Source organism: Neophocaena asiaeorientalis, unplaced genomic scaffold, assembly GCF_003031525.2.
Source record: "Neophocaena asiaeorientalis asiaeorientalis breed wild unplaced genomic scaffold, Neophocaena_asiaeorientalis_V1.1 scaffold49, whole genome shotgun sequence".
NCBI lineage: Eukaryota > Metazoa > Chordata > Mammalia > Artiodactyla > Phocoenidae > Neophocaena > Neophocaena asiaeorientalis.
In genome coordinates, this window is record NW_020172456.1 from 2,649,413 (window position 1) to 2,669,652 (window position 20,240).

The 20,240-nt window shown below is 42.6% G+C and overlaps 1 protein-coding gene across 1 annotated transcript in view; it reads left to right on the forward strand.

Moving 5' to 3' along the window:
• Positions 1–20,204, forward strand: part of VIPAS39 (VPS33B interacting protein, apical-basolateral polarity regulator, spe-39 homolog) — a 24,832-nt gene extending 4,628 nt beyond the window's left edge. The window contains exons 4-20 of the mRNA XM_024737895.1: positions 1,248–1,391; positions 2,501–2,539; positions 2,894–2,958; positions 3,679–3,735; positions 7,543–7,635; positions 8,284–8,317; positions 8,822–8,924; positions 11,187–11,214; positions 12,581–12,654; positions 14,386–14,461; positions 14,901–15,035; positions 15,644–15,685; positions 16,008–16,097; positions 17,170–17,256; positions 17,832–17,921; positions 18,341–18,445; positions 19,201–20,204. Coding sequence (XP_024593663.1) covers positions 1,248–1,391; positions 2,501–2,539; positions 2,894–2,958; positions 3,679–3,735; positions 7,543–7,635; positions 8,284–8,317; positions 8,822–8,924; positions 11,187–11,214; positions 12,581–12,654; positions 14,386–14,461; positions 14,901–15,035; positions 15,644–15,685; positions 16,008–16,097; positions 17,170–17,256; positions 17,832–17,921; positions 18,341–18,445; positions 19,201–19,221 — 1,283 coding nt within the window. The 3' untranslated portion in view covers positions 19,222–20,204. The remainder of the gene's footprint in view (positions 1–1,247; positions 1,392–2,500; positions 2,540–2,893; positions 2,959–3,678; positions 3,736–7,542; positions 7,636–8,283; positions 8,318–8,821; positions 8,925–11,186; positions 11,215–12,580; positions 12,655–14,385; positions 14,462–14,900; positions 15,036–15,643; positions 15,686–16,007; positions 16,098–17,169; positions 17,257–17,831; positions 17,922–18,340; positions 18,446–19,200) is intronic.
• The last annotated feature ends 36 nt before the right edge of the window (positions 20,205–20,240 follow it).

Sequence of the window (20,240 nt, forward strand, 5' to 3'; positions counted from 1 at the left end):
TGGCTGTGTTGGGTCTTCGTTTCTGTGCGAGGGCTTTCTCTGGTTGCGGCAAGCGGGGGCCACTCTTCATCACGGTGCGTGGGCCTCTCACTATCACGGCCTCTCCTGTTGTGGAGCATAGGCTCCATACACGCAGGCTCAGTAGTTGTGGCTCACGGGCCTAGTTGCCCTGTGGCATGTGGGATCTTCCCAGACCAGGGCTCAAGCCCATGTCCCCTGCATCGGCAGGCAGATTCTCAACCACTGCGCCACCAGGGAAGCCCAAGTTTTTTTTTAAACTGGGAAATACTGTCACATGATTTAAAAAGTAAAAAGTATTTAAGGCACACAGTGAAAAGTTTCCCTCCCCCACTGTCATGCATCTACTCAGTTCTCAGGCCCTGGCCATCCAAAATACAACTGCTGCTGTTTGCTTTCTGTGTATTCATCTAAAGATTCTTTTTGCATTTGGAAATACATATAGGAGTATATATTTTTACTCCCTTTTTTACACCCGTGGTAGCATACTTTATACCCTGCTCTTTTCACTTGACAGTATAGCTTGAAGATCTTTCCATATCAGTACATAAAGAGCTTTCTCATTCTGCCTCTTCCTTTTCAAAAATAGCAGCATAGTATACATTGTATGGATTTCTCATAATTTATTTAACCAGTCCACTGTTGAACTTTAGATTGTTTCCAGTCTTCTGTTGTTTATATTGCAGTCAATAACCTTGTATTTTGCCCATATAAGAGTGTCTGAAAGATCAATTCCTAGAGTGGAATTACTGCCAGAGAGTATTTGCATCTGTGTTGGTTAGATATTGCCAAGTTGCCTTTCACAGGGGTTGCACCAGTTTGCACTCCCACCAGCAGTGTCAGAGTATTCCTTTCTCCACCACAGCCTTGGCAACACAGGGTATTACCAAACTTCTGGGTCTTTGCCAGTCTTACAGGGGGCCAGTGGTATCTCAGTGTACTTTTATTTTGTGTAATTCTCTTATTAAGAGTGAGGTTGAGCATCTTTTCACATGTTTAATAGCCACTTGTATTTCCTTTTCTGTGATCCGTTTATTCAGTTCCTTTGCCCCTTTTTTCTGTTGATGGGTCTATTTGATTCTGTCCTTTCTCCCTGCCCCAATTTTTTAAGTTCATGTTGACAAGGGACCAGAGCCTCTAATGAAAAGCTTTTAGAGTTTATTGGAATGCTGGATGCCAAGGCATTATTTTGGATGAGAATTACTGATCTAGATCTTATTATCTTGCAGGTATCTCGTGGTCCATCAAAGAGACTGCTAGTAATAGTGGGTCAAACCATGAGCGTGAACAGCTAAAGAACCGAAACAGCTTCTCCTCCTATGCACAACTACCCAAACCTGCTTCTACCTACTCCCTGAGCAGCTTTTTTAGAGGTAAAGAGTGATGGTTAAAGGGACAGGGAGTCCTTTTCTTTTTTAAAAAAAAACCGCTGAGGCTATAATTTTCATTTACTCTGTAAGAAAAAGATTATTGAGGGACAAAAAATCTTTGGAGCTGGCAGTTGGGGATCAGGCAGGGCAGAAGTGAGGGGAATTCACAGGGCTTGGACTGGGTTTCTGGAACATGATGAACAAAACTGACATTAACCCTGTGACAGGTACTGAAGAAATTTGCCTAGGTCAGAATTCCTCCCTACCCCTGTGCGTTTCTGTTGGAAATCCTTGTGCACTGCTGGTGGGAATATAAAATGGTACAACCACTGTGGAAGACAGTTTGGTAGTTCCTCAAAAAATTCAACATAGAACAATCATATGATCCAGCAGGCCACTTCTAGGTATATACCAAAAAGGGTTCAAAGCAGGGACTTGAACAGGTATTTTTATACACCAGTGTTCATAATACCATTATTCAGAATAGCCACAATATGGAAACAACCCAAATGTCCGTTGACTGAAGAATGAATAAGCGAAATGTGGCATGTATATGCAGTGGAATATTATGCAGCATTAAAAAGGATCAAAATTCTCATTCATGCTACAACGTGGATGAACCTTGAGGACATTATGCTAAGTGAATTAAGCCAGACATACAAGGACATGTACTGTATGATTCCATTTCTGTGAGATACCTAGAATAGTCAGATTCATAGAGATAGAAAGTAGAATAGTGGTTACCAGGGGATGAGAGGGAGCAGGAATGGGAGGTAGTGTTTAATGGGTACAGAGTCTCAATTTGGGATGCTGAGAAGTTTCTGGAGATGGGTAGTAGTGATGATTGTACATTGTGGATGTACTCAGTACCACTGAACTGCGTACTTAAAAATGGTAAAGTTTATGTTATGTATATTTTAACCACAATTTTAGAAACTGTTCCTCAGTGCCTTTTTTTTTTTGTAGCACCTCAAATTTCTGAAGTTGAATAAAAACTTTTTTAAGCCTTAAGTTCTCATATTGCATAAAAAAGTTTTATGTGCACTGCATCCTTAACCAAGCCTGAATGGCTCTGACTTGAACTGTTGACCTTATGTGTACTTTACCTTTAGGGAGAACTAGACCTGGAAGTTTCCAGTCCCTCTCTGATGGTAGGCATTGACCCTCTTCTCTTGATTACTGTGGGAGATATTACTGATCTGGGGTACAACCTGGGGAGTCATGGGGACAAGTGATAATTAGATGATGACATTTCTTCTGAATCTATCATCATTATTAGAAAGATTTTCTGATGCTGAGTAAGGAGGCCAAGACCATTCTGGTTACAGGAGCAAAGGGTAACTTCTAGGGATGCTGTCTTTGGGGAAGGAATGGGATCTACTTTGGGCCATAATGATACCTTGGGGGCCAAATGAAAAAAAAAAATGTGCCTGAGAAGGAAGCAGTAGAGGAAGGGAATGGCAGGAGATGGTGCCCTTCTGAATCAGTTGCCTGTTCTTTTTCAGCTCTGTCGGACACATCTGCCAAGAGCTATGCTCCAGAGCTAGGGAGACCCAAGGGGGAGTATAGGGTGAGTTATATCCTACACTGTGTTATATCTTTACACAGTTTGACATACTTTGACATATGTTATCTTGCTTGATTTTCTCAAATCTTTGAGCAGGTATGATTTTAAACCCCTTTTATAGGTAAGAAAATTGGATTTCTAAACAGAACTTGCCTGGAGTCTCACAGCTAGTTAAATGGTAGAACTTGGACTCAGAATCTCTATTTTCTGATTCAGTCCTGGCACACTTTCCTTACCCATTATGCTGCCTTTTTTAGGTTGTACTTTGAAACTTTTGATCACCACTGTGGTCTGGAAGCTTGGTGGAACTCACATTCCCATGAAGCACATAAAAAAGCAAATCGATTCAAAAGGAAGAAACGATATCATAAGGTCCAAAAAAGGAACACGTTCCTCTCTTTCCCTCTATTGGCAAAGCCGTTAATTAGAGTCCCAAAACTGCATTTAGGGGTTGAAATCCTGAATCACTTAGGCATAGCGTTGCTGGTTTTGTTAGTTGATCCATTCCCTGTATGATCCAACTCCTCCTGCCTGTATTGTCTCTGTTCTAGTTCCTTAAGAAACTCAGAACGAGACCATCCCAGTTCTTATTTTTTCATCCGTTTCCTTCCACAAAATATCTTCCCTTTAGGGACTAAGTTTATGAGTTTGAGATGAGGAGCGGGCACACTTACAATTCTGATCCCTTAACTTCCTGGGATTCATGCGTTGCTAATATTTCAGGATTACAGCAATGATTGGAGCCCCAGTGACACGGTGCGACGCCTTCGGAAGGGCAAGGTAAGGCCACTGGGGAGAGAATTCTTGTGAGATTTTTTGGGAAGCTGGGCAGCTTGACCTTTCTCTTTGGTTATATTTGTTAAATGAAGTGGTTTTCAGGAGGAAAATCAATCCACTAAGAAGACAAGTCAGCTGCAAAATTTCTGATTCTCCAGGGTTTAGTGTTGCTTTGATGGGGAAGGGGGGAAAGAGTGATGGATGAGAGTGAAAAGTAGTGCCTGTAAGAGTGAGAACAATCTTTTATGTTTAGGTCTGATCCATTGTGAGTTAACTTTTGTGTATGGTGTGAGGTAAAAATTGACATTCATTTTTTCCCATGTGGTTCTCCATTTGTTCCAGCAGTATTTGTTGAAAAGCCTATTCTTTCCGCATTGAATTACTTTGGTGCCTTTGTCAAAAATGAATTGGCCATATATATGTAGGTCTCTTTTTGGGCTCTCTTCTGGTTGATTGATTTGTCTATCCTTATGCCATTACCAAGGCCTTGATTATTGTAGCTTTGTAGTAAATCTTGAAATCAGGTAATATAAGTTATTCAGCTTTATTCTTCTCTTCCAAAATTATTTCAGCTATTCTAGATCCTTTGTATTTCCATATATATTTTACTATCAGCTTGTCAGTGTCTACAAAAGAGCTGCTGGGATTTTGATTGGGATTGCATTGAATCTATATACCAATTTTGGGAGAATTGACATCATAATAATTAATGGATCAAAATGGATCATAAACCTAAATGTAGAATAAGGGGTAAAACTATAAAACTAGAAGAAAATATAGGTGAAAATCTTTGTGACCTTGGGTTACGTAAAGACTTATTACCTAAGCACACAAAAACCATCAAATGGAAGGGGAAAAATTGAAAAGATGGACTTCACCAAAATTAAGAACTTTTGTTCTTTTTTTTTTTTTTTTTTTTTTTTTTTTTTTGCTGTATGTGGGCCTCTCACTGTTATGGCCTCTCCTGTTGCGGAGCACAGGCTCCAGACGCGCAGGCTCCGTGGCCATGGCTCACGGGCCCAGCTGCTCCGCGGCATGTGGGATCCTCCCGGACTGGGGCGCAAACCCGCGTCCCCTGCATCGGCAGGTGGACTCTCAACCACTGTGCCACCAGGGAAGCCCAGAACTTTTGTTCTTTAAAAACACTGTTAAAAACATAAAAAGACAGGCTTCCCTGGTGGTGCATTGGTTAAGAATCTGCCTGCCAATGCAGGGGACATGGGTTTGAGCCCTGGTCTGGGAAGATCCCACATGCCATGGAGCAGCTAAGCCCATGCACCACAACTACCGAGCCTGCGCTCTAGAGCCCACAAGCCACAACTACTGAAGCCTGCATGCCTAGAGCCTGTGCTCCACAACGAGAGAAACCACCGCAATGAGAAGCCTGTGCACCTCAACGAAGAGTAGTCCCCTCTTGATGCAGTTAGAGAAAGCCCTCATGCAGCAGCGAAGACCCAGTGAAGCCAAAAATAAATAAAATGAAATAAATTCAAATGAACAAACAAACGGAAGAAATCACAAAAAGACCATAGCTAGGAGAAAATATGTGCAAAATACATGTGTCATAAAGGATTTTATCCAGAATATGTACATAAAATATAATGAATTATCTTCAGTAATAAGAAGATAAACAATCCAATTTATTTTTTTTTTAACTTTTAAAAATCTTTCTGGCTGCGTTGGGTCTTTGTTGCTGTGTGCAGGCTTTCCCTATTTGCGGCAAGCGTGGGCTACTCTTCGTTGCAGTGCGCTGGCTTCTCATTGTGGTGGCTTCCCTTGTGGAGCACGGACTCTAGGTGCGTGGGCTTCAGTAGTTGTAGCAGGCGGGCTCTAGGTGCACAGGCTTCAGTAGTTGTGGCACACAGGCTTAGTTGTTCCGCAGCATGTGGGATATTCCCAGACCAGGGATCAAACCCATGTCCTCTGCATTGGCAGGCAGATTCTTAACTGCTGCGCCACTAGGGAAGTCCCAAACAATCCAATTTAAAAATTGGCTCAAGGGGACTTCACTGGTGGTCCAGTGGTAAAGAATCTGCCTTACAATGCAGGGGACGCAGGTTTGATCCCTGGTCAGGGAACTAAGATCCCACATGCCATGGGTCAACTAAGCCCACGAGGCACAACTACTGAGCTCGTGTGCCTCAACTAGAGAGCCTGTGTGCTGCAAACTACAGAGCCCACACACCCTGGAGCCTGCACGCCACAACTAGAGAGAGAAAACCCACATGCCACAGCTAGAGAGAAGCCCACGCGCCGCAACGAATAGCCCATGTGGCAACGAAAGATCCTGCATGCCTCTACCAATATCCCGTGTGCCACAACTAAGGCCTGACGAAGCCAAAAATAAATTAAATAAATAAATAAATAATAAATAAATCTTTTAAATAAATAAAAATTGGCTCAAGATTTGACTAGTTATATCACAAAAAAGATACATAAGTGGCCAATAATCACTTGAAAAGATGCTCAACATTATCAGTTATCAAGAAAACATGAATTAAAACTGAGATATCACTATACAGCCACTGTAATGGCTAAATTTAAAAATACTGATCTTACCATGCAGTGGGAGGATGCGGAGCAGCTGGAACTCTCATACAGTGCAAGCAGGAAGGTAGAATGGTAAAACTACTTTGGGAAGTAGTCTGATAGTTTCTTACAAAATTAAACACATTTAGTTTCACTACTAGACATTTACAATCCAGGAGGAATGAAAATGTGTTCATACAAAGACTTGTACTCAGATGTTCATAGTAACTTTATTTGTTACGGCCCCTAAAGTGGAAATAACTCAAATATCCATCAGTAAGTAAATGGATTAAAAACTTGTGGTATGCCCATACAATGGAAAACTACTCACCAGTAAATAGGAGCAAACTACTAATACCACAACGTATAGATCCATCTCAGAAACATTATATTGAGTGAAAAGCCAGATACAAAAGAGTACATATTGTATGATTCTGTTTTTCTGAAAGTCTAGAAAAGGCAAAATTTTAGTGACAAAACAGATCAGTGGTTGTTGGGGGGTAGGGATGGGAGAAGGGTATTGACATCAGAGTGGACAAGGGAACTTTCTGGGGTGATGGAAATGTTCTGTTTCTTGGTTGTGGTAGTAGTTACATGGAATTATTTACTTGCCAAACTCACTGAACTGTACACTTAAATAGGGTAGATTTTATGCTATGTAAATCATGCCCCATTAAAAAGAGAACAAGTTGGCCTCAGATAGCTGGTCCCCCACTGTCTGCGGTGGCGTGGCGTACCCTGCGGAACTTCGGGACCGGGGTCCGGTGCAGAGAGCCCTTCGTCCTAGGACATAGGGCACTGCTGGAAAGGCAGCCACCGCCTTGCCCATCACACACCACACGTTCCTGGGGAACCTGGTCCTAAACTATTCGTAGACGACCTGCTTCTGGATCAGCGTCTCGTTCGTAGCAGAGCAGCTCCCTTGCTGCGACCTACTGAAAGTCAGCCCTCAACACAAGGGTTTGAAAAAAAACAACCAAACAAACAAACCGAAAAAACAGATTTAAAGAAAAAGAGGAAAAGAGAACAAGTGAGCTCTCTACCCGTTGACTTTGGCAAGAGTTCATCAGGACATCAGCATCTTCTAGGGCATAAGGCTGAACTAGGGAGGGTATGATGGGAATCTCTTGGCTCATAGAGTGCTGGGGGCTGTTGTGTAAAAACAAAGAAGCTCTCCTTGGCGACATTTTAGTTTATTCTTGCCCATTCTTCAGTATTCAGTGACAAAAGAATATAGGAAATTGTCTTCCTTGCACACCAATTCTGTTCTTACACTGCCAGGTCTGCTCCCTGGAAAGATTCCGCTCCTTACAGGACAAGCTACAACTCCTAGAAGAAGCAGTAAGCATGCATGATGGAAACGTCATTACTGCGGTGAGTTGTGGGTTTTGTTTGTTGTTTAAGTATTGTTTTCATTTGTTTCTGAAAGTCTAATCAGAATAGATTTTTAAAAAATCTATTTATTTGAAGTATAGTTGATTTACAGTGTTGTGTTAGTTTCGAGTGTACAGTGAAGTGATTCAGTTATATATGTAGCTATTCTTTTTCAGATTCTATTGGGTATAGTTCTCTGTGCTATACAGTAGGTCCTTGTTGGTAATGTCAAGTAGAGACCCTGGGTTTCCTCTTGAAGTGGAAGATTCTCAGAAGTACGTGTTCTAAGGCTTAGCTGGCAGGATATGCATTGTGTGTGGCACTCTTGATTATGACCCAGAAGTAGTAGGTTGGCCACTTCGTGTTCTCAAAAATAATCTGAAGGAGGAGAGATGTGAGAGCAGCATCCCACACAGGGAGGGAGGTGCCTCTCACCAGTAGGGGCACTGGTATGTGGACTCCCAAGACACAGCTCATTCCATATGTCCATCACCTGTCCTTCTATCACATAGAGAAACCTATTGTATAGACCGGCAGAGATTCCTAATGAGTTGCTGGCCTCATTCCTAGACATCAGGTGCTCAGGCAGGGCCTTGTGTTTGGACGGTTACACAGGATAATTCATTCTTAGTTCTCTTTTTCTTCTAGGTTCTGATCTTCCTGAAGAGGACATTGAGCAAAGGTGAGCGTGGTTTAAGGGAAATCTTCAGTCAGTAAGGTGTCTACTACATTTGAAGGGAGAATGGCATTGTGGCTTTCATACCAGAATTTACCAGCATCAAGTCTACTTTAGGGACAGCTGGGGTGGCCTGAGACTTCTGAATACACATCACAACCCTGAGGGCAGTTGTTCTTCCTTTAGGGTGATAACTACAGTAACTACAAAGCCCCTCCATTTATTGGACAGACAGATGGCTATGTGGGTTTGAGGATGTGAAAGTCCATGCTCAGTGCCTGATGTTTGTGTTGGTGAGAACTGAAAGCACAAAGGCTAAGCATTGCCCTGGACCATGGAGTATGTTGCTGGTGGGTTGAGCCATAGGGATGGGCACCAAAGAAAGCCATTCCTAGCTTCTGGTGGATTTTGAGGAGATCATGTTTGGAATGTGTGAGTAGGGAGAGCAATTTCCTATTGAGTAATAGGCTTTAATCTTTCCCCATCTAACTCCTTCTTCCTGCCTGCTAGAGATCCTCTTCCGAGAGCTGGAGGTACGGCAGGTTGCCCTGAGACATCTCATTCACTTCCTTAAGGAGATAGGGGATCAAAAGCTGCTTTTGGACCTCTTCAGGTAAGAACTGATCATCTGGTCTATAAAGTTCGTTAAGTACTTTGTTCAAAGCACTCTGGGCAATAATACAGAGAAAGAGAGGACACTGCCCCTCTTTTATGGAAATGCTTATCAGACAGGATATTGAGACGTGATGGGAGAATTCCTTGGCGATCCAGTGGTTAGGACTTGGCACTTTCACTGCCATGGCCAGGGTTAAGTCTGGGTTAGGGAATTAAGATCCTGCAAGCCGTGCAGCACGGCCAAAAAAAAAAAAGAAAGAAAAAAGAAACATGATGGGATAACTAATAATGTACCACAACCTGTGATAAAGTGACCGTGCAGCAGGTGGTTAAGAACCAGGCTCTGGAGTCAAGCACCTGCGTTGAATATTGTCTCCACCACTTAGTTCATAGCGTGACCTTGAGCAAGTTACTCAACCTCTCCAAGCATCAGTTTTCACATCTGTAAAATGGAGATGATGATACCCACCCCACAGGTCATTATGAAGATGAAAAGAGTTCGTGTGTATAAACACTCAGCATAATGCCTAGTCTGTAGTATTAATATTTATTACGTATTTTCTTACAAAAGACCTAGAATAAAGGTATCTTTTATTACTTGGTCCCCAGGGATGCCAGTGAGAAGTACAGTGGAAGAGCAGAAGAAGCATATATAATTTTCAGTCAGGATATCTGCGGAGAGCCTCATGGAAGTGATTAGGAATTGAGTTGGGCCTGTGAGACTAGGTAGGATTTTGATAGGTAGAGAGGCAAGAGGTAGGCGTATCTACTGGGGGTGGCTGTCTTCTATCATGTGTTTCTTCCCTGTCTCATTTCAACTGGTAGGGACTATTTTATGTCCTTTCTTCAGTATCAGAGAAGGGGCTGGAACCTCTGTTTAGGCTGACATGTGGCCCAAGGTAACTTCATTTACCCCATGGCTTCAGCACAGTGATGAGCTGCCCCGAAGACTAAGGTGGGGAAAGCAGGTCACCTGGGCAGGATCAAGATTACAGATGGTTAGCCAGGAATTTGCAGAAGACATGTTCATCGAGACAGGTTGTTCCCCCAACCCTTTCCTCCCTCCCTCCTTCCTTCTTTCCTTCCTTTCCCTCCTAATCAACAAGGCTTTATTAAGTATCACCTCTATGCCAAATTAGTGATGTTAATTATAGTGGTCCATTTAGGGTAAGAAGACAAGTCCTTGTTCTCCAAGGCCTTACCACCTTTGGGGAGAGACCAAACACATTGTTTGCTGTACCTGAAAACAACAGAGGGCAGTATAGACAATCTGTTTCCAAGATTGTAATGACAGAGAAAAGTGTTTTCATCTTTTAAAAAAAAAAAAACGGGGGGCTTCCCTGGTGGCGCAGTGGTTGAGAGTCCGCCTGCCCATGCAGGGGACGCGGGTTTGTGCCCCGGTTCGGGAGGATCCCACATGCTGCGGATCAGCTGGGCCCGTGAGCCATAGCCACTGAGCCTGCAGGTCCGGAGCCTGTGCTCCGCAACGGGAGAGGCCACAGCAGTGAGAGGCCCGCGTAGCGCAAAAAAACCCCCCCAAAAAACCAGGGCTTCCCTGGTGGCGCAGTGGTTAAGAATCCGCCTGCCAATGCAGTGAACACGGGTTCGAGCCCTGGTCCAGGAAGATCCCATATGCCATGGAGCAACTAAGCCCGTGCGCCACAACTACTGAGCCTGCACTCTAGATCCCACGAGCCACGACTACGGAGCCTGTGAGCCACAACTACTGAAGCCTGCGCGCCTAGAGCCCGTGCTCCGCAACAAGAGAAGCCACCACAATGAGAAGCCTGCGCACCGCAATGAAGAGTAGCCCCCGCTCGCCGCAACCAGAGAAAGCCTGCGCGCAGCAATGAAGACCCAATGCAACCAAAAATAAATAAACAAATAAATACATTAATTAAAAAAAAAACTCTTCAGCTGTATTTAAAAAAAAACAAAAAACAGAAGACTGCTGTGGGCTAAGGTTTTGCGGAGGCTCTGAGCCTTTCTGTCAGATCTGTTAACATTACAGTTATTAGTGTCCTGCAGTGTCTTCTTTGCTCTTTGCTCAGCTAGGTAGATGGGGGGACAATGATACCTGATCCACCATGTGTTCTCAAGGTGTTGCTGATTAGTAGAGGGTTTAAGAAGAGTTTATCTTATGTGTAGAGGCAAATGAGTTTGAATTGTGTTTCTTTTAGAGCAGTCATCCTATTTTGTGAGGTTATACTGCCACACATCAATAAATAAAAATGCCCTGCTGCCTTCTGCTTCTTCCCAGGTTCCTAGATAGAACGGAAGAGCTTGCGGTAAGTGTGGCCTTTGTTTCAGTTGGGGGCCTCTTTAACAGAAGTCTAAGCCAAAACCCAGCCTCCAAGATCCCAAACTGATTGAATATTTTCTTTCCTTTGGTATTGATTATATCCAGGAGAGAAAGGCATCTGGGAAGCCTAAAAACAATCCAAATGATGTACCATTTTGTTTCTTTTTATATGCTGTTTTGATTGGGCTTATGAATAATTTTTTTTTAATAGCTGAATGAAAATTGGCCTGGTCAATTTGGAGTTTGTCTCTTAATTTCTAGTTGTTTTCAATTCTTGGTTTGTTGGAGCTTTGGGGTTTTGGCTTCTAATACTAAAGATAATACTGAAAGCAAAGAGGGATAAGAAACCAGATACAGGTCATGAAGGAAGATAGGTCAGGCTGCTGGTGGTGCACCCAATGCACATTTTGGCTGAGAGCTCAATGACTGTTAAAATTGATTTGGGGCAAATTTTCACCATTAGAGAAGAAACTCCTGGAATACAAGAATAAATCTGAAATTTTACCAAAAATGTCATTGTATTATTCAGACTTCAGTGATCCATTTGAAAAGTTGAACATTATGGTGCAGGGGTAAGAACTTCTCAGTGCCGTCAATGTCAGGATTGTCCTTTTAGTCGCTGTACCACACATTGGTGGTAATATATTTTTAACCTTCTTTGTGCAACAGAATATAATTCAGGAAAATGTTTTTCAGTAATATTTTGTAAAAGGAACTTGTACTTAATATTCAGGGCATGGGAAAATCTCAAAAACCCTTTATCTAAATCTACTCAAAATGATGGGAATCTGTAGTAATCATTTTGAAAAACTTTTTGTTTACATTTTTAATTTCTGTAGGTTCAAAACTATAAGGAATTTTCTTCAAATAGCATTCTTATAAAGTTTGTTATTTTGAAGTTTGATTAATCAGTGAAAATAAATGTGTTTTGCATAACTTATTTTTATCTAAAACTTTCATATTTTCTTCATATTCTGTATTATGTTTGAATTGAAGATGATTTATCATGCATGCTGTTGTATATAAATTGGGAGTTTTTCAACCTTGTAAACTTTGCAATTGGCAAAGCTGAGAGTCTGCTTTTAGTTTATCCCCGTAGAATATGAAGATTTCCTAAGAACAACTTTTTCTTGAAACTAGTGGCTAGTGGCTACCATATTGGATAATGCAGTTAGAGATAATAATTTTGAATCATTCTTTGCCCTTCTCCCCACCCCCTGCCCCCTCATCTATTCACAGAGGAATCTCTGGTAATGAGAATTTAGTTTTTAAGCATGGGAAATCTACTTACAGAGCTACCTTGCCCTTCTGAGGAAAAGAAATAGCTCAAAGCCTTTCTTTGTTTTTTGTAGCTAACCCATTATCGAGAGCATTTGAACATTCAGGACCCCGAGAAACGAAAAGAATTTCTTAAGACCTGCATTGGGTAAGTGGGGGAGAAATGTTTTTAACTATAAATACTCTTATACAGAGCAATGAAGAGACTAAAAAAGGGTAGAATGGATCGATGGTTGCAGGGAAAGGCTAACAATGGATCATACAAGCATCGTTAATGATCATCTCATTCAGTGGTTCCAAACACTAGTCCCCCACAGAGTTTTCTCTGATAGGTGGTAAATTGAGAATAATAAGGACAATGTAGAGAGTTTTCTCCTAAAACTATATTTATTTAATTTGAAAGACTGCCTTTTATTCTGGGATTTTTTTTCCCCTCCTCCACCCCCTTTTTGGTAGAAAAATGGGTTATAATTTTTTTTGTGTTTCCTTATATATTAAAAGAAAAAGTTGGCAACATTTTACCTTATATATTATTTTCAGTGTTACTGGTCCTTGAAACTCCACAGTCCAAGAACTACTGATTCAGTCCAGCTTTCATTCAGAATATAAATCCCTGTAAAAACCAGCCCCACATATTATTCTTCCAGTGATGGGGCACACAGTTCTCTGGGAAGTAGCTTATTTTATTGTCAGACAGCCTTCTTTATTGGAAAGTGCTTCCTTATATTGAGCTAAAACTTGCTTCCCTGTATCTGTCAAGACAGATGTGGAGTCTACCCAGTAGACCTTGCTCGAGGTTCAGTGGTCACAGTTGTTTTAATCATTCCTCATGTGACATGATTTCCAGGTTTCACATTTAGAAATTTGTTTATTTCAATGCAATCCGTAATTTTAACTTTATCAGCTACTGAGCTGATGTGTCATATGGCCTCTCGTAAACAAAGAGAAGTTAGAATAGTGAAGTAACTGGAACCTTTTGCTGTCCTCTTTATCTCTTCCAAAAACTGACTGGGGATCACACTTATCTGGGAGAGTGTAATTGAATTTCAGAATTCTTCCTGGAGTGAGTGGACTAGGGGAATAAGACAGCACTTTCTGAAGGAAGGTCTGGGAACTGGGAGTTTAAAATCTGGCTTCTATTCCTGGCCTTACTCATTGACTTACCATATAGCTTTTAGGCAACACACTATTTGTCCCTCAACTTCTTCATGTGTAAAAATATAATGTAGTGTTGAAGATGGGACCCTTGACATTATGTAGAGCTCTGAGATCTTTACTGATCTACAAACATACCGCCGTGCTGTGTAACTTGATTTTACCTTATTACTCTGCATTAAAAAATGGCTCACATGATTCACTTAGCTGTACAGCAGAAACTAACACAACATTGTAAAGCAACTATACCCCAATAAAAATTGCTCAAAAAAAAAAATTGCTAACAAATGTAAGTGCCCCTTAAGGAGAGTTAAGCATTGACATTAAGCAATGATAGGAACCACTGTGCTTCACGGGGATGTGGATGATAGGCAGCTGGCTAGGCTCACTCACTAGCTAAGTGACTCGTTCATCAAACATTCCAACTCCCACAATGAGGGGATTCTAATTCATTCCTCAGCAAAATCACCAGTGACTGTATATTTCGTGGACTTTCAGGCTCCTTCTCGAATTGACAAAACCTTAAATATAAAATCCCAGCCAACGGTCTCCTCTATTTTCTGCTTTCTCTCTCTCTACCTTTCAGGGATGCTCTAACGGTGAACTGAGGTCAGATTTATGAAGCCCCACGAGCTTTTTATGCTTACAGTGGTGATTTGGTTTAGTTGGGTTTGTTTCCTGTTTGAGTAGAGAATGAGGTACTAACCTTCTGGCCCTCTCCCAGTTTGCCATTTTCAGCAGAAGATTCTGCACACATACAAGACCATTACACGCTCCTGGAACGTCAGATCATTATCGAGGTTAGACTCCTTGTCTCTACACTTTCTGCTTCAGTGCCAAAGCTCACTGCCATTCAGCAGCTAGGAGACTTCGGCTCTGCCCACATAGGTCATTTCCTGTTACATTTTCTAAGAGCCTTTCATTCTCTCTCTCTACGTGGTAGCCTTCTGTCCATTGTCTTCAGGCATCCTTTTTCTTCTCACTTGCTATTAACCTGGAAGTATTTCCCAGAACTCCATTTCATCACTATTTCTCTGGTCTTCCTCCATCCAACTTGGGCCTGGCATCATTTTCTGGATTTTAAGCTCCTCTGGGCCATCCTAGGCAATTCCTTTTCTTTTTCTCTTCTTTGCCTCTTTCCTAGGGTAGGAAGCACAACTGCTGTAATATTAAAGGCTTCTCTCCTGCCTCTACTCCATGGACATTGTCCTTTTTTTCACTTGGCTCACGCCACCACAGGCAAATGATCGACATCTAGAATCAGCAGGACAGACTGAAATCTTCCGGAAGCACCCCCGCAAAGCTTCTATCCTCAACATGCCGTTAGTGACGACGCTTTTCTACTCCTGCTTCTACCACTACACAGAGGCTGAGGTACAGGCAGAACGTGAAAGAAAGGCCCCACACATTCTCACTGCACAAGACGAGCATATTTCAAAGCCAGTACTTCAGCATATCCTATTTACAATGGGTGCACATAATTCTCAGCAATCCATCTGGGAAGCCTTCCCGGCTCTCAGCAGGGGTGAACCAAGAGGAGAAAAGAGGTCTGTAAGGGTTTGCATGGCTTCCAGTGAGCTGGCATGGAGCGGTGCTGCTCCCATAGCAGTCTTTGTTCAAAGGTCCATAGTTTCAAATGGATTCGCACAGTACAGAGAAGAGCAGCGGGGGATAGTTACTTGTGGGTACTTTAAAAACATTTTTTGAAGAGGTGTAAATTTAATGACTATAGGTGGGCATGATCATAATGATAACAGGATTAGCATAAAGTTGGGAAATACAGCATACCTATTAATCCAGTCCACTGAAGCTGGGTTATGGTGATATCCAGTTAGACCTGATGGAGCTTTTCTCTTAAATTAATTTCCGGGTTTAAATGGTTACGGAGTGAAATGTAGACTGTCTATGTAGTGGAAAAGAAAAGGGGAGATTGGTAGTATTTGAGAAATACCACTAAAGTTCCTTCTTCACTTTCATCCTAGGGCACATTCAGCAGTCCAGTCAACCTGAAGAAGACATTTAAGGTAGATATAAATTAGTCAGTGTTTGGTAAAAGTAGTATCAGAGTAACTGCATGGAGTGGATGTTGCTTTCTATCCCTGCACAGTAGTAAGTCCCTTAATGTTCAAGGTTAAGGGGAAAATGGAGTAAGTTTGTGGGAAGTGAGGGAAGGCTTTAACCGAATGGCCTGCAGCAGTGCTGGGGCTTGGAAACCTGAGAGATTTGTGGATTTTAAGAGGCAGAATCAACACCAGGGAATATTTTTGCCTATCTTTCCAAATTCTCAAGCACATCCCCTGATGCATTTCTACTTCTCCTTAATTTCCCCTGACCTCTGTTTTCTAGATCCCAGAAAAACAGTATGTGCTGACAGCCCTGGCTGCTCGCGCCAAGCTTCGGGCCTGGCATGATGTCGATGCCCTGTTTACCACAAAGGTGGGTGCCCTGGGACTGTTCCATGCCGCTGATGCCTTGGCGATACCATCTTGTCATCCTATGCCTCCTGGGAGTCTCAAGTTCTAGTTACTGGTAGACATTTTTCCTTCAGATTTTTATTTTCCAAAGTTTCAAACCTAAAGAAAAGCTGAAAGAATAGTTAACAGCCTTCACCTGCTTCACTAATTTGTTAACATTTTTGCCATATGCTTTTTTTTCTTTTGCTGAAACATTTGAAAGTAAGTTGCAAATACCATGATACTTTTCCTTTAATTACTTAAGCATTTATCTCATTTGTAACCACAATATTATCATTCTCAAGAAATTTAACATTAATATAAGAATATTATCATACATATAAATTAGCTCTTTAGAGCTGTTTTTTGTTTGTTTTTGTTTTTGTGTGCTGTCAGGATCCAGTCAAGGATCTTGCATTACATTTGGTTGTCATGTCTCTATTAGTTTATGTTTAAATATCCATTTTTCCATTATGGGTTTGACAGTTTTTTGTTCTCCCCCTTTGTTAGTTATTTAATTGGCTACATTAACTACCAAAGCAATATATGCCTGTGTCAAAATCAAACACGATATGACAGTGTAGAGGGTAAAGAGTGAAGTTCCTCTTCCATTGTCCACCTGTTCCTTTCTCAGTCCCTTCCTCAAGGCAAGCACTGTGAAAAGTTTGATGGGTGGCTTTCCAGACCTTTCCTCATGAACTGACAAGTAAACATTTATATGAATATAAAGATGTAAAGGGTAGGATTAGTCTACCCAGATAAGTTCATACTACAAGGATTGTTAAGTAAATTGCTTATTTTATTTAGCCATATTTCACAGACATTTTTCTGCATTCGTGCCTATAGATCTAAGAACTTATTTCATACCTCTGACTCTTTTCCACCCTCCTGAGTTCCTTGACTTTTCTGAAACTCTCATCTCTCTTCATTTCTCTCTCCCCCGCCTCCCATTCATCCACTCCTCATCACCATGTTATTCTAGTCTGACCATAAAACATAGGGAGATTAGCTCAGATGTCTGGCCTACCCACAGCTGCCCCATCTTCCTTTTTCAGAACTGGCTGGGCTATACCAAGAAGAGAGCACCCATTGGCTTCCATCGGGTTGTGGAAATTTTGCACAAGAACAGTGCCCCTGTCCAGGTAATGGCTCTTAGAGGGTACAGGATCTTCTAGGAAACCTAACTTTCAGCCTCTAGTGCTCAGCGATGGGAGACTTGACCTGCTCTGGTCTTATCTTAAAGGCAGCATAATGGTGGTACTGCACGTTGACATAGAAAAGGCCAGAGAAGGAAGTTCTCCTCTGCCCTTAAGAAGTAATCCAAGTCTGCCCTCTCTGAGGAGCATCTACTGTGTTTAGCCCAGGTGGAGTACTGACATACTATTCAAATGATGCAAAAAGAGAACTTAATGAGAAAGGACGTCAAGGAGCAAGGGGGCACAGCAGGGGGTCAGGTCTAGGGCATACCTGTTGCTGGCATGGGTATCTAGCTCTGGGATAAGGAGGAATGGGCCCTTCCCTTCTTTCCTGGGGGAGCATGGAGGTACTGCAGAGAGTCTACCTCATTTCCCTCTGAAAAACTAGTCCTGTGGTTGATGATGGGAATTGTAGACTGCAGGTACTGACTTTTCCTTCTTCAGGATTTTTTTTTCTACCTTTCAGAGCTCTGGGTTTAATACATCTGGGAATCATTCATCAGAAGTACTTCTTTTCACAGATATTACAGGAGTATGTCAATCTGGTGGAAGATGTGGACACAAAGTTGAACTTAGCCACCAAGTTCAAGTGTCATGATGTCGTCATTGATGTGAGTCCGTAAGAAATGAAAACCCTGAGTTAGACCTCAGTGGGAAGTGGGAGATTATAGTCTCAAGTCCTAGATCCTGAGGTTCGTCTGTCAGTTTCAACTCAGTGGATAAAGTGGTCTGGCAAGAGTTAGTTTGGAAACCAGCACTCCTGTATGATTTTCCCAGCCCTCTGACTGGTTTCTCTCTGCTTTTATAAATTCGTTGCACTCGGAGAATTCATAGAACTGGATCAAGCCACGTAACCTCTGTAGACTTCTCTTCAGCATGAAGTTCATTGGGTGCTTGACCCCACTGCTATCCCACTGTAGCTTCCTGGCTTCTCCTTGAAACTTAGCTCAAAACGGGAGTGACTAAAGGAAAAAGGCCCTTCTGGAGAAGGCTGATTGGTAGTTTTTATTGTTGTCTGTTTTGGTGATAGACTTGCCGAGACCTGAAGGATCGTCAGCAGTTGCTGGTGTACAGGAGCAAGGTGGATAAAGGATCTGCCGAGGAGGAGAAAATTGATGCCATTCTCAACAGCTCGGTGAGCAGCTGCAGCTTACGCCTCCAGCAGTGTCAGGAGACAGTTCATAGAGTAGCATTGAGTTTATATTCCCATGGCCTGGATGGGATTGCTGTCAGCCAAGCCTGTGGATCTCTTGATAAGGGTCTCCTATGGGCCTACAGGGCAAAAGCACTGGTTAGCACAGCAGAAGTCACTCCTGAGATGTGAGATGACATAAGGGTGATGTGGGGACCTTCGCTGACAATTGTAGTCCTCTGATCATTGTTAAACCTAGCAGGTAGGAAGAACTAACTGCTGGGAGTCTAGAAACAAACGTTACAGATTCAGAATATCCAAACTGCATAGTTGCCTGGGGCTGGATGTGACTTTCCTGTTGGGAGAGAGAAGTGGGTGAAATAGATTTTAGCTATTTGGGGAACACAGCTGACTCATCTCTCATAGCAGAAAATTGCTGAGCTTATTGTTAACGTGGAGCTTAGGTCCCTGTTAGATATTTGGAACCTTCCACAAGCTAAAGCTAGTGAGTCTTTGTCCTCAGGCAGGCAGAACCAGAATAAATGCCCTAAATCAGGCTTGTAAGATACAGAATAGGTATTTAATCCATCTCTAAATAAATGAACTCCCCCCCACATTAAAAAATTTTTTTTCTCAACCTCCCCCCCTGCATCCTTCTTTTCCTTACATTACCTAGATGTGGGCCTTGTTTTATCGAATTCCATCTGCCTATCTGTAAGGATCAGTGAAAAACTGATCATTGTTTGTTTTTTTCACAGCAAATTCGATGGAAGAATTAAGTGGCATCAGCTCCCTTGAAACCTGCCTCATTTCTTCCTTTCCTGCCTGTGAAAGTAGAGAGCGCTCTTCTTAGGAGAGTTAAGCATCACATCGCTCGGGCCCATCGTCAGCAGGCAGTGCCTGCTACCCGTGGGACAGAGACTAGCACCTGGGCACCGACAGCTTCAGACCGATCTTTTGTCCAGGGGCCATCATCTGAGGGGCAAGATCTAAAGCTTTGCCTCATGAGAGACTCTCTCCACCTGGTGCTCATGTGAAGGTGGGAATAATTTCTAGATTGGGCCCATATTGGGCAAGATCTCTCTTGGTCTGCGGAAAGTGACTGCTCCAGAAAGGAAGTCTCCTCGACTGAGAGGTACAGGTGTCCTAGGGTGGCCACTCCATTCCCCTCAGCTAATTATGACCCTGGACTTGGTGCTGGACATTGGCAGTTTTGCTCTGAAGGAAGTCAGGACAGAACCGGAATGGCTGTCTCCCAAGGGGCCTCAGGAAGCGCTGCCAGTGTTGCCAGGACCTGTTGGAGGCGCCCTCACACTGTACAGAGTCCTCCGCCTCATGACAGACATTGCCAGCGTCCCTCTGCTGCCATGGTCTTCCCTTTGTACAAAAACTGGTTCCTCTCTCACTTGCACCCCGAGGTGGCCTTGTGTGACAGATGAGAGCATCCCCCTTACCTTTCCCTCCCACCCAGACCCCTAACCTTATATGGAGCTCACATTCAGCATTGCTGGAGGAAGCTCTCCTTTTCTGCACAAATCTCATTATTTCACTAGGACCTTCCACAAGTTTCACCGGGGCTAAACTCAGCAGCTTTTCTGTTAGGCTATTAAGATGGAGGTTTTAGTTTCATGGTTGGTTTTCGAGAGGATATTCTGTAATGCCAGTTTCCTGCACTCCTGTACCAATATTAGCCTTTCTTCTCTGTGACTGAACTGGGTTTCCCAGACATGCCTAGACTCTTAATAAAGCTGCTGCTTCCTTGGCTCCTTCTCTTTCCCTCCCAGTTATTTTGTACAGA